Here is an 11,585-nt window from a genome sequence, read left to right as displayed (position 1 = left end):
ATTAAATAATTTAATAATAATTTTATATACTAAATTCAAAATTCAAAATAAAAATGTTTTTGAAACATCGAATAAAAACTGTTTTTTTATCAACATATTAAATCATGGTTTTAGTTGGTGACAGTCGGCTCCATCGAAACCAACTAAACCAAAAGCCTACCGTACGATCCTTCATTATTGAATCTGGACGGCTGGGATTTATTTGCCAACTCAATGCTTTCGCGTTCCCTCACCAACTTCGAGACGCATTTTTGTCTCATTTTTCGTGATTTAGCTCCTTAAGTGCGAATCAAGGGCACCCCTTCATTTTATATCGTAGATTAATTACACCAATTAGGTCCATCTAATACCAAAATTAAGTAAATAATGTAAGCTTTATTTTTAAAAAAAATATTTATCAACTAACGTTTGCGATATCCGTTATTGACGGAAGAGGGGAATAAAAATTTTTCTCTAATAGATGCGTTTTAAAATCGTAATGTTAATGATGATACGTAATGAGCCAAAACAGATAGTATCTATTAGCGTGTGATTTGAGTTGTTACAAATTGTATCAAATTTAGTCATCAAACACTACGAGACACTAGTGGACAAAGGCTAGACAACAAACATATTTTAAAAATCGTGAAACTAGTAACGATACGTAATGGGTTATAGCGGATAGTATCTGCTAGCGGTAAACTTGGGTTGTTACAAATTTTATCAGAGTTAGAAACTAGCCCGATGTGTTGCAAATGATGTCAGAGGTAGATACTATGCAGTGTGATAAACGAAGAGGTTGAGTCATTGTACTCCAGACGAGTTTTAAAACTGTGAGGTTGACAACGATACGTAACCGACAAAAATAGATAATATTTCTTTTTAGTTTTCATAAATAGAAATAATATTTATAGGTTTAATTTTTTGAAATCAAAGAGTTATCAATTAAATCTAATTATTTTATTTTTAAAATTCTCGATATAAAAAATTAAACTTATAAGCGTAAAAGTAACTCGTTAATTTTTTAAAAATAAATTTAAAATCAAAAGCAAAAAATTTGAAACACAAATGGTAGTTGAAAACTTTAACCAAAGAATTGAATGTGATTTTTTAAGAAACGTGAAAAATATGCCAAAGAATTAAACAAGGTCATTCCTAACCTTCACTTTTAAAAAATGGGGTAAATAAAAAAAAGAAGGGGTAATAATTCGCATATTAGATAAAAAGTAAAAAGTAAAAATAAAAGAATTAAGAGAATTTTAATACAAAATTTAAAATTAAATTTAAACATGCAACGGTTGGGGTTAGGGAATGCCATGCCAACTCATCATTTAGAGTAAATTAAAAAAGGGGAGAGTGAGGGTTAAAAAAGTCAATTAATTTTATTGAAAGACTAAAAAAACAGTTGGTAAAATAGGTGGGAGTGCAAGACAGCAGAGCCAGGCACGTAAATTACAACAACGTGCATTATTATTATTATTATTATTATTATTATTATTTTGTCAGAAGTGAAATGGTAAATTTATTTTATTTATTTATTTTTGTTTTAATTTTTGGAATTGGGAAGAAAGTATTATAAATTATTTACGAGATTTTAATTTTAAATTTTAAAATTATAGAAATTAATTTTTTTTTATAGAAATCTTGGCGTTGGAAAAGGCAAGGGTAGAGCGCAGTACAGAATTAGTTGCTTTTTCTGCCACACACAGCTGGTCATTAGCGTGAAACAGCTGGCAGTACGGCGTCGTATCCTCCAAATACGCAGCTACCGTCGCCGTTCCTCCCTTCTTCCATTTTCCTCCCCTCAACTTTCTCTATTTCTATTTTCCTCCCCAGCTGGTTATTATCGTGAAACAGTTGGCAGTACGGCGTCGCATCCTCCAAATAAGCAGCTACCGTCTCCGCTTTCCCTTTTTGATTTTCCTCCCCTTAACTTTCTTTATTTATATTTCCCTCCCCCAGCAACTTTCCCTTTCTTTCCCCATCCTGCCCCTCCCCATCTCCACATTTTCCCCTTTTTTTCTTTATTAAGTCAATTTGTTTGGACCTTTGACATTTAAAAAATTCTCAATTATAATTCCATTATTATTATTATTATTATTATTATTATATGGGTAGAGAGAGAATCAGTGCCATCAATTTGCTTCCATGGCTATCCTCTTCGGTCTATATTATTATTATTTTTTTTATTATTACTGCACCTGATTTTATAGGCCACAACCCACTAAAGGAAAAAAAAAACTTTAATTTTTAATTTTTTCAATTTTTTTAAAATAAAAAAATTTAAATAAAGGGCGGTGACTTTTAAGAAAAAAAAGAAGGGGCAGAATGGTAATTATATAATAAATCAGGGGCACTTGGTGGAAATGGCTGGGGATGGATGGGGACAAAGATTACAAGGGGGAAAATGGAAAAGTCGGCAAATATAAATAAAACAAGAGCTTTTTTTTTTTTTTTTTTTTTTAATAAAAAAAGAAAAAAAGAAAAAGAAAGGGCACGGTGAAAAATCGCCGCGGAATTTTGTTGTAATAGAATTTAGTAATTTCCAGATATTTTAGGGGTAAAATGGTCATTTTGATCACTATATAAGTATTTGACCATCCACTTTCCTATGCTTCTTCTGCTAGCAATTTGCGAAGTCTCCCTCGCAAACCCATCCCCTCGCGTCTGGTTCGGTTGTCGGAGTGTTGTTGAACCTCCTTCTCCGTTTTTCTTGGTGGCGACCGGTTTGTGAGGTTGGATTCGAAGATGCTGGAGAGGCCTTTGGTGGCGCCGGTGTATGGGAAGTGGTGAGATGTGGTTTTAACGACGTTATTGCGGCGAGGATTTTACGGGAGGGGGAGTGAATCGAATGCGGAGTGCATGTTCCGACGGTGTTGCTTTGTTGGAATGAGTTGTAGGAGAGGAGATTGCGGTGGAGTTTTTGGACGGAGTGAGTGATCGTGGAGGGACATGGGGAGAGTAGTAGTGGGAGTGGCTGTGAGTGTTGCAGTGGTGGCGTGTATAGTGGCCGCCGGGGTGGTTGGTCGGAGAGTGCAGAACAGAGGGAAATGGAGGAGAGTGGTTAGGGTTTTAAAAGAGCTGGAGGAGGATTGTGAGACTTCTGTCGGGAGGCTGAAGCAGGTGGTCGACGCCATGGCTGTGGAGATGCACGCTGGTTTGGCCTCGGAAGGAGGTTCCAAACTCAAAATGCTCCTCACCTTCGTTGATAATCTTCCTGACGGGTAATCTTCTATTTCCATGGGGTTTTATCGCTTATTATTGATCAGCGAGGCCAGTCTGCGGTTGCCTTGAGAATATTAGTGTTAAGGAGTAGTTAAGCCTCTTAGTTTTTTGTTCATCTGTGATGATTTGTTGCTCGATTCTATGCGATAAATATGGTCAAGTTTTCACTAATTTCATTTCCTCAATTGTTTCGCACTTGCGATATCCTTGTGGCTGCGGCCTTTTTCCGCTTCTCAATTTCAGTGTCAAATATTCAGCAGCATTGGCTTCTCTTTATTTTCTTCTATAACTGCCTTTTCGTCTAGTGTCTCCTTTCAATTTGTTTATTGATAAAATAAGGTTTTGAATATAGAATGGCTTTCAGGATATATCTCTCTCTCTTTCGGTTTGCATCAGTGTCTATCTTTGAATTGTTGAACTTCACCGAAATTGGTTCGTCTTTATTCTGTTATTTCGCACCCTATGTGTGATATTTCGTTTCTGTTTAATCGTTTTTACGACGCTTGCTCGATCTTCCTCTTGTTAGGTATCACTTAACCATTTGTTTGTCAAATCATTTTCTCATCTACTTTTAATCACTCGATAAATCAATCAAATTTGCGTTGAAGTAAGAATCACTGCTTTGCAAAATGGTCATAACACTATTATTGAGCTACAGTTTTCTATTTTGGCTGTAGTATAACAATATTACCCTTGGTCTATGTGTTTGTTTTTTTCTCGGTATATGACTTAAAGTTGAAGCTGTAGACTGTAGTGTTCATGAAATGGGTGTTTTGGATGATTATATATTTTTACATTGATAATACTCTTCCTGTTAGGAAGGAGATTGGGACCCACTATGCCCTTCATCTAGGGGGTACAAATTTCAGGGTCTTGAGTGTTCAATTGGAAGGTAATAGATCGTCAATTCTTGAGCATGATGTGGAGCGGCTTCCAATTCCCCAGCATTTAATGACCAGCACAGGCAATGTAACTATCTTTTTCCTTGATATTGTACTAATGTCTAGTTTGTTTAAGTTTCTATTGTGTCCACATAATATCATTAAAACCAAATTTTACTTGATTTTTTTTTTTTTTGCAGGATCTCTTTGATTTTATTGCTTCATCGTTGAAGGAATTTATTGATAAAGGAAATGATTCTGAGGTTCTTCTAGGTGGGAGAAGGGACCTTGGTTTTACGTTCTCTTTTCCCACAAAACAAACTTCCATTTCATCTGGCGTGTTAATTAAGTGGACGAAAGGATTTTCCATTGAAGACATGGTTAGTTGGATGGTGTCTCTGTAGATTTAGGCTTTGGAAAGAGTGAGGGAGTGAAAATTCATTCTTGTATAAATTCTCCTGTGCTGTTGCATAGTGTAGGCTGGGTGGGGTATTAGTTCTATTGTTTGTGCCATTCATGACTAAGCATGCTTTGCATTTTCTCTTAGGATTCTTACATCAATCCACTGAATCTGGTGCTTGTTTTGAGTATTGACTTTATATTAAATTATCAATCAAATTATACGTTCCTTGAAAACATGTTTAATTCTGCAAGGTGCTAAACTTCTTTATTGGTCAGGTTGGGAGAGATGTTACGGAGTGCTTGCAACAAGCATTGAACAGAAAGGGTCTCAACATAAGAGTCACAGCACTTGTAAGTTTTCATTTCCTCTCATTGTGATCAAAGAAATTGTAGTTGGAAAGGTGATTTATGGAACTAGAATTGTTTTCAGCTTTTAGTTCCTGAGATATTTATAGCTTGGTCCTCGTGGCTTAAGTTTCTAGTTTTTCATTTATACCAAAGCCTCTTATCAAAAAAAATTTATACCAAAGCCTGTACTATCTTTTTCTCTCCATCCCATGCACCATATCTAATAGGAACACAGAGAATACAATATGCAATTAATATCAAAAAGTAAGAGGAGCTTTACAAATTTGTTGGTAGGAGACTGGGAATTGTTATAATAGTTTATATTCCGGAGTCAATAGATGATCTCTTTTCTTAAAGACATGCATGCCAAACATAAAGGCTTGGTAAGCCATAGACTTGTAATTATGTGACTACTTTTCATACTTGGATTGGAAGTTGGTGCTAAATGTTGCATTACTCGGAGGTCATGAGTCCACATATATCTTTGAAGCAGATAAATGACACTGTGGGGACATTAGCTCTTGGACATTATCAGGATGCTGACACTGTTGCTGCAGTGATAATTGGAACTGGTACCAATGCCTGTTATTTGGAGCGTACAGATGCTATTATCAAGTGTCAAGGACTTCATACAACCTCTGGGTTCATGGTAGGAGCCAGCCTGTCTTTAAATCTTCTTTTAAATTTTATGTGGATACTATTTCAAAGTAAATGTGATTGTCTGAAGTTCTTATTTTCTTGGTCAGGTTATTAACATGGAGTGGGGAAATTTTTGGTCCTCTCATTTACCTAGAACTTCCTATGATATTGATTTGGATTTTGACAGCGCCAATCCAAATGATCAGGTACTACTTAGTTTTCCCTTTTTCTAGCACTAATTTGTCATATGGAAACTAATTTGTACTTTTGCGTGAGTCTTGAGCAGGGTTTTGAAAAGATGATATCGGGAATGTACCTGGGTGACATTGTGAGAAGAGTGATTCTTCAAATGTCGACAGAATCCGATATTTTTGGGTCAGGTTCATCCAGGTTATCCATGGCATTTGTGTTGACGTATGTTCCTTTCTCTCGTGCCTATTGAAAATGAATTTGACTTTGGACATTCTTTGTGGAAAATAATAGATAGGTAATTTTAAATTGGATGTGAATCATATCATGTAATGCACAATTATGGTTGCAAGCACTGTTCTGAACAAATAGGGTTGCATGTGAATCGTATCTCATTTACCTACAACAACTATGAATTTGACAGTGTTCTGAACTTTTGTTTCTGATTTAATTTGGAACTAGTAAGTGATTGCTTTTATGTGTTCAGAACACCTCTAATGGCTGAGATGCACGAAGACGAGTCTCCTGACTTAAGAGAAGTAGCAAGGATCTTGAGGGACACCTTGGGGGTATAGAGGATCTTTAAAATTATGCTATTACTATCCGTTATCATTCCTTCCCCCCCCCCCCCCCCCCCTCAATTTGACCCAAAATTCAGACAAGTAACACTTCCTCTCTCTGCGTATCCACTTTTCCAGATTCTTGAAGTCCCTTTAAAAGCTCGAAAACTTGTAGTAAGAATATGCAACACAGTGACGCGCCGAGCTGCCCGGTTGGTAGCTGCTGGCATTCTGGGTATCCTAAAGAAGATGGGGCGGGATGGAACAGGAGGAATTGCAGGAGTAAGAAGTAGAAGTGCTGTGAATATGAAAAGAACGGTGGTGGCAGTCGATGGGGGATTATATACTAATTACACGATGTTCAGAGAGTACTTGCTTGAAGCTTTGACTGAGATTCTGGGAGAAGATAATGCCAAACATGTAATTCTCAGGGTAACTGAAGATGGATCCGGCATTGGAGCAGCTCTTCTTGCTGCATCACATTCATCCAATTGATTTGCCATATATATGAATATATATAGCTGATATATATATATTATATATACATATAGAGATCCTGTAAAGTTAGAGAAATTCATTTCTTCAGAATGTGATGTCTCTCTGTATTAAAAAAAAAAAAAAAAAAAAAAAAAAAAAAGAGAGGAAAAGAAATGGCTTTGTATTATTTGATACTGGAATTGTCAATATCTTGTTCTTTGCATTTATTTGTAAGCTAATTGTCAACTCCCAAGGCTGGCTTTTGTAATTGAATGAGTTGGTATACTGGATTTCACCATTTATGATACTGGGCTTTGACCATTTTATTTTTTTTTGGTTCTTTCTACTATTTGTTGCATCAGCAGAGCCCTACGTTGGGTGAGATGGGAATGTTTTTTCATGGTTGTCAAAGACGTGGGTCTGGCCATTGTCCTAATATTTGGACCTTGTCAAATGTTCCATGGTATGTTCCTTTTTCATTGCTCATTCTTTTAAACTTGAGGAGGCTGCTAACAAGAACCATGAACTCTTCCCGCAATAAGTGATAGTTATGGCATATCGCGGGCATTCGCCAGATACTCCTTAACCAAGGTTTGGTGTTTGTTCAACTTTTAGCAAGAGGTTGGTAGAATGACTAAAAGCAATAGGATGTTCTAACAGGTCTTTCTTCTTTCTCACTCGATTGTTTGTTGAGGTGGGTCGTGCTTTTGTTCTTGGTCGGAATCTCATTTTCTGAAGCACTAAGAAGCCATTGAGCGACGGCCTTTCCACTTGGCATCGTTGGATCACTAAGGCCGACTTTTGTCCCTGTTCAACAGGTGGGTCTTGCCGTACACTCAAGAATGCAAAAACACTTGCATGTACTAAACTGGAAGATCCAAGTTATCTCTCTAGTCCTTGCAACACCTCACCCTAAATAGACTCGGGAAAAGGGCACTAAAAAAATGATCACGAGATTCAATTGCTACACTACAAAAAAAAAAAAAAAACATAATTTATCGGGATAGAATGATTCGAGGTATGAAGATGATTTCCCACTAGGAATCTATCCCAAACAAAACAAACCAAGCTATAAAGGAGTGCCCTAGCTCTTGAGCACTAGGAGGAAAATTTATAAGTCGTACACATGCCTCCTACACCCACACAAGATATACCGTCTCACCACACCACGAGCTACACATAGAGAACCAAAACCAATGAGAAATAGCAATAGAAGCTTCATTACAACCGCAACACTCCAAGTGGAGACAGGCCCCTAATTCCCGAACCTCCCCCCATCTCAAGGCAAGCAAACCTTCAACCACGCAACCTAAGCTCTCCTGAAGAACTCATGAACAAGGCAAGAGAAGGACGACAAACACACTGGGTCCAATACAGAAGAACCATCTTCTCACTTTGAGCATTGACCTGGTTCAAAAGAGTGCCTACAATCCTAAATAAAATATTAAATCGTAGCTATGAATTAATTAGTATTAACACGATAGGAATAGTCAATTTAAATAATTCTTGATATGTAAAAAAATTTCAACAATCTTCTGCATTAATCAAGCATTTGGACAGAAACTAATCAACAAGAATTTGAATTGTAGGCTGATAGAACACTGAAATGAGAACACTAATAGGCTCATGACTTGAAATTTCCACTTATAACAGGAGAGACACCATATAATATCTATTACATACATCCAGGGAGTAAAAACAAATGAAGAGGACACTGAACGAAAGACAAAAAAAAAAAAAAAAAAAAAAAAAAAAAATCATTTGGGAAACTAAAACAATCTAAGCTGCTGCTGTTGGAGGCTTGTACAATTTCTCCACCATTTTCCTATAATCTACAGAAAACACAGAAAACATGAGTGAGCCAACTTTCATCACATGAACTCAGAGAGAGAAGGAAAAAAACTAGTGTTACAATGGAAACCCACCTTCTTGATTGCTCCACAATTGGGCTGCTTGGGTGTTTAAAGGTGAGCTTGTGTTTGGTTCTGCAAGTAAATGGCGGCAAAGGGTCATTCGCAAAATCCATTTTCCATTCCCAAAATTAGAAGCATTCAGATTGAAATAAAACCATCAAGTCAGGAAGTATACCTCCAAGCAGACTCTGGATGGATAGAAGTATTGTTCTCACATCATAGGCTGATGACCATTTATCCTGCAGAAAATTAAACATTACTCACTTCTGGATAGAAGTTACGGTTTCAATGTCGAAGACTTGGCTATAGCTCAATTACCTGAAGTATGTCCAAGCAAATATTGCCATAAACGTCGACATTTGGGTGAAAGCAGCCAGTCTCGAACTTCACCTTTGGTGGCTTAAAAGGGTAATCGTTAGGGAACGAAAAGGATAGTCTATACTCTGTTCCCTCAAACACTGTGTCTTTGCTTCCGGTTATTGTCCCTTTCCAGCAGAATATGTTGTCCTCCTCCGGAAAGGCTGAAATCCCAGAGTCTCCGCTCATCTGCAATTTCAAAACCATGAGTTTATTCATCTATCAGCAAATACTTCAACTTAACAGTCGGAAAATAACACATGAAACAGAACAATCCTTCAATTCAAGTCTTACCATTAGAGCCATTAACTCAGACTGCAACCTGTTGTCAGAGAAAACACAACAAAAATTGAAGGAAGATCGTTAGTTATATATGTTCTTCACTAATTTCTTGATATAAAACACGCAAGAACGAGGTATATCGTTCAACATAGATCCATGTGGCCATGGTGCAAAAGTTAGGGAGAGAACCTTAGAGGACACTCAAATTACCCTTAAATCCCTAAAAAGATCATTGCGAAAGACCACAGAACAGTCCTCAAAACCAGTTCAAACTAAATCCGGAACCCTAGAACACTCTCATCCAGCGTAAAGTTCAATAATGACCGAATATCACAAAACAGCGGAGGCGATTGCACACGCACAGAACCGCGATCGATCCGTAGTCTCGTACGTATCAAATCAAATACGAAAGATCGGAAATATATATACCTTTTGAGAACGGACTGAGAGTCCGCGGTTTTGGCCGGCGGTAAGGATTGCTTGGCTGGAGAAACAACAGGGTTAGCCGGCGTCGTGTTATCAGTGTATCGGTTAATGGCCGCCATTCTCTCTGATCCAAATTACAGAAGACACGAGTAATTCGCGAATAATCCAAGGAATTTCTCCACCAACGAAGTATCGATTAGACGTTGGAAGGGAGAGAAGGGAGACTGTAGGGCTTAAATCGAAGGAGAGAGACGAAGAATTAGGGCTCTGATTTGAAGGGTAAATATTCAAAAAATTTAGTGAACGTTGTGGAGAAGGCGAAGATTTCAATTAGTTCGCTTTTGAATTTCCAACGGCTATTTCAACCACAATTTTCCTTTTCCTTTTTTTTTTTTCCTTCTTAAATGAATAAACAGTGATAAATAAATATTAAAGTTATATAATTTGGTCCTGTAAATTAAAAAAAATATATTATTTAGTCTCTATTTTAAATTTTAGATTTAATTTCTTCCTTTGTATTAAATCTTCCTAAATGTAACTTATTTTTATATAAATTAAATCTTCAAAAATATATTGATCCGGTCAAATTTAAATGATTATTAACCTGTCAATCGAATATCTCAAGTCAATAACACTATGATTAATCAGTAATTTTAAAATACAATAATGAAACACCATAATAATTCACGAGTTATTGCTTGAATTATTGAAGCTCATTAGTGATATACCGATGGATTTCACGCGTTATGATTGAAGTTTATCCACTTATAGACTTCAATCGTAATGCATATAAATATCGACGATGGAAATGATATATTACAATATATTAAAGAAACGTATCGAGTCATGGATAAACAATTTGAGATCTAACAAGCAAACATGTATATTCAAGTATGCACCTGTTTGTATAAATTGCTAGAAATACAATGAATCTGTCACAGTAACGATAACTAGGGTTAGATTCTTGTTTGTAGGCTAGTGACATCTCAACTCGTTGTCCTATCTCCAAACTTACACGAACATGAAACCATATGATAATATAAAATTGCGTATAATTGAGTACACCATTTTCATATAGTAGATCAGATCTATACCTACGTAGAGTGAAACATCTATTTATAATTTATGATTAAACATTCCGTTATTTTATATTTTATTAAAAAAAAAAACAATGAGTAACTAATGGACAAAATCTTAAAAAAAAAAAAAAAAAATCTTAATAATTTATCAAAAAGTTTATAAAATTTTAAAATCTCCCATTAATATTTGAATTTGTAATTTTGTATTTAATAAAACTCTCAAAATCTAATAAAATTCAAATATTTAAATTTGATGAAAAAGTATAAATATTAAATTCAAATATTTAAAAGTAGGCAGACAAAAAAAAAAAAAAAAAAAAAAAAAAAATATATATATATATATATATATATATTCAGTTTTTTTTTTTTAAATCTTAGATACCTATCTTAATAAAGTTGGGTTTCAAAACAGAATATATGGCCCATTAGCCCATTGGCCCATTAGCCCATTAGCCCATTAGCCCATTAGCCGATGGGTCGTTCAACTATGTTTGCATTTGGCGGCCCAATTTCTTTTTTATTATTATTATAATTTTAATTAATGAATTTTTTTTTTAATGTTCCCCTTCTGCTTCGGAACAAAATTGGTATAGAATCTGTATTACTGCTAAATTGCGAACCCCCGAATATTCGTAATTATAGGAAATAGTTTTTTTAGTCTTTAAAAAATATTATTATAATATTAGTTACTGCACAGTTCGATTTTACCACACGCGTAAATTGAAACACCGAACAAATCCATCATAATTATCTTTTTATATGTTTGTTGGGTAAAAAAAAAAAATCTAAAAAGTAGATCTTTTATTTCAATTTTTATATTTAAAAAAA

General features: G+C 35.5%; 2 protein-coding genes across 3 annotated transcripts; one reads left to right on the top strand and one right to left on the bottom strand.

Annotated features, from left to right (window-relative positions):
- Positions 1-2,590: 2,590 nt before the first annotated feature.
- On the top strand, positions 2,591-7,005 carry LOC111794881 (hexokinase-3). 2 transcript variants are annotated; one of them, XM_023677059.2, is made up of 9 exons: positions 2,591-3,203; positions 4,023-4,173; positions 4,286-4,465; positions 4,764-4,838; positions 5,329-5,484; positions 5,582-5,680; positions 5,761-5,888; positions 6,151-6,232; positions 6,362-7,005. In XM_023677059.2, the coding sequence occupies exons 1-9, from the start codon at positions 2,932-2,934 to the stop codon at positions 6,716-6,718; spliced, it is 1,500 nt and encodes a 499-aa protein (XP_023532827.2). In that variant the 5' UTR covers positions 2,591-2,931; the 3' UTR covers positions 6,719-7,005. The 2 variants fall into 2 exon arrangements, with proteins under 2 accessions (XP_023532827.2, XP_086980408.1); XM_087124282.1 differs by lacking the exon at positions 4,286-4,465.
- Positions 7,006-8,296: 1,291 nt separating this feature from the next.
- Positions 8,297-9,973, bottom strand: LOC111795636 (ubiquitin-conjugating enzyme E2 20). Its single transcript, XM_023678174.2, has 6 exons — positions 9,682-9,973; positions 9,265-9,292; positions 8,932-9,159; positions 8,789-8,852; positions 8,626-8,685; positions 8,297-8,532 (listed from the first exon to the last, which is right to left on the bottom strand). The coding sequence occupies exons 1-6, from the start codon at positions 9,795-9,797 to the stop codon at positions 8,480-8,482; spliced, it is 549 nt and encodes a 182-aa protein (XP_023533942.2). The 5' UTR covers positions 9,798-9,973; the 3' UTR covers positions 8,297-8,479.
- Positions 9,974-11,585: the final 1,612 nt, after the last annotated feature.

The sequence above is a fragment of the Cucurbita pepo genome, chromosome 5 (assembly GCF_057944985.1).
Source record: "Cucurbita pepo subsp. pepo isolate OVF chromosome 5, ASM5794498v1, whole genome shotgun sequence".
Lineage (NCBI taxonomy): Eukaryota > Viridiplantae > Streptophyta > Magnoliopsida > Cucurbitales > Cucurbitaceae > Cucurbita > Cucurbita pepo.
The sequence above is the reverse complement of the archived record's forward strand: the minus strand, read 5'-3'. Positions and strand labels throughout refer to the sequence as shown.

Bases quoted from the DNA above. Each gene is read 5' to 3' on its own strand.
- LOC111794881 (XM_023677059.2), top strand. From the start codon at position 2,932: ATGGGGAGAGTAGTAGTGGGAGTGGCTGTGAGTGTTGCAGTGGTGGCG. The intron at 3,204-4,022 runs GTAATCTTCTAT...TCTTCCTGTTAG, and splicing joins GTTGATAATCTTCCTGACGG to GAAGGAGATTGGGACCCACT. The intron at 6,233-6,361 runs GTATAGAGGATC...CCACTTTTCCAG, and splicing joins TCTTGAGGGACACCTTGGGG to ATTCTTGAAGTCCCTTTAAA.
- LOC111795636 (XM_023678174.2), bottom strand. From the start codon at position 9,797: ATGGCGGCCATTAACCGATACACTGATAACACGACGCCGGCTAACCCT. The intron at 8,853-8,931 runs GTAATTGAGCTA...AATTTTCTGCAG, and splicing joins TTTGCTTGGACATACTTCAG to GATAAATGGTCATCAGCCTA. The intron at 8,686-8,788 runs GTATACTTCCTG...ATTTACTTGCAG, and splicing joins CATCCAGAGTCTGCTTGGAG to AACCAAACACAAGCTCACCT.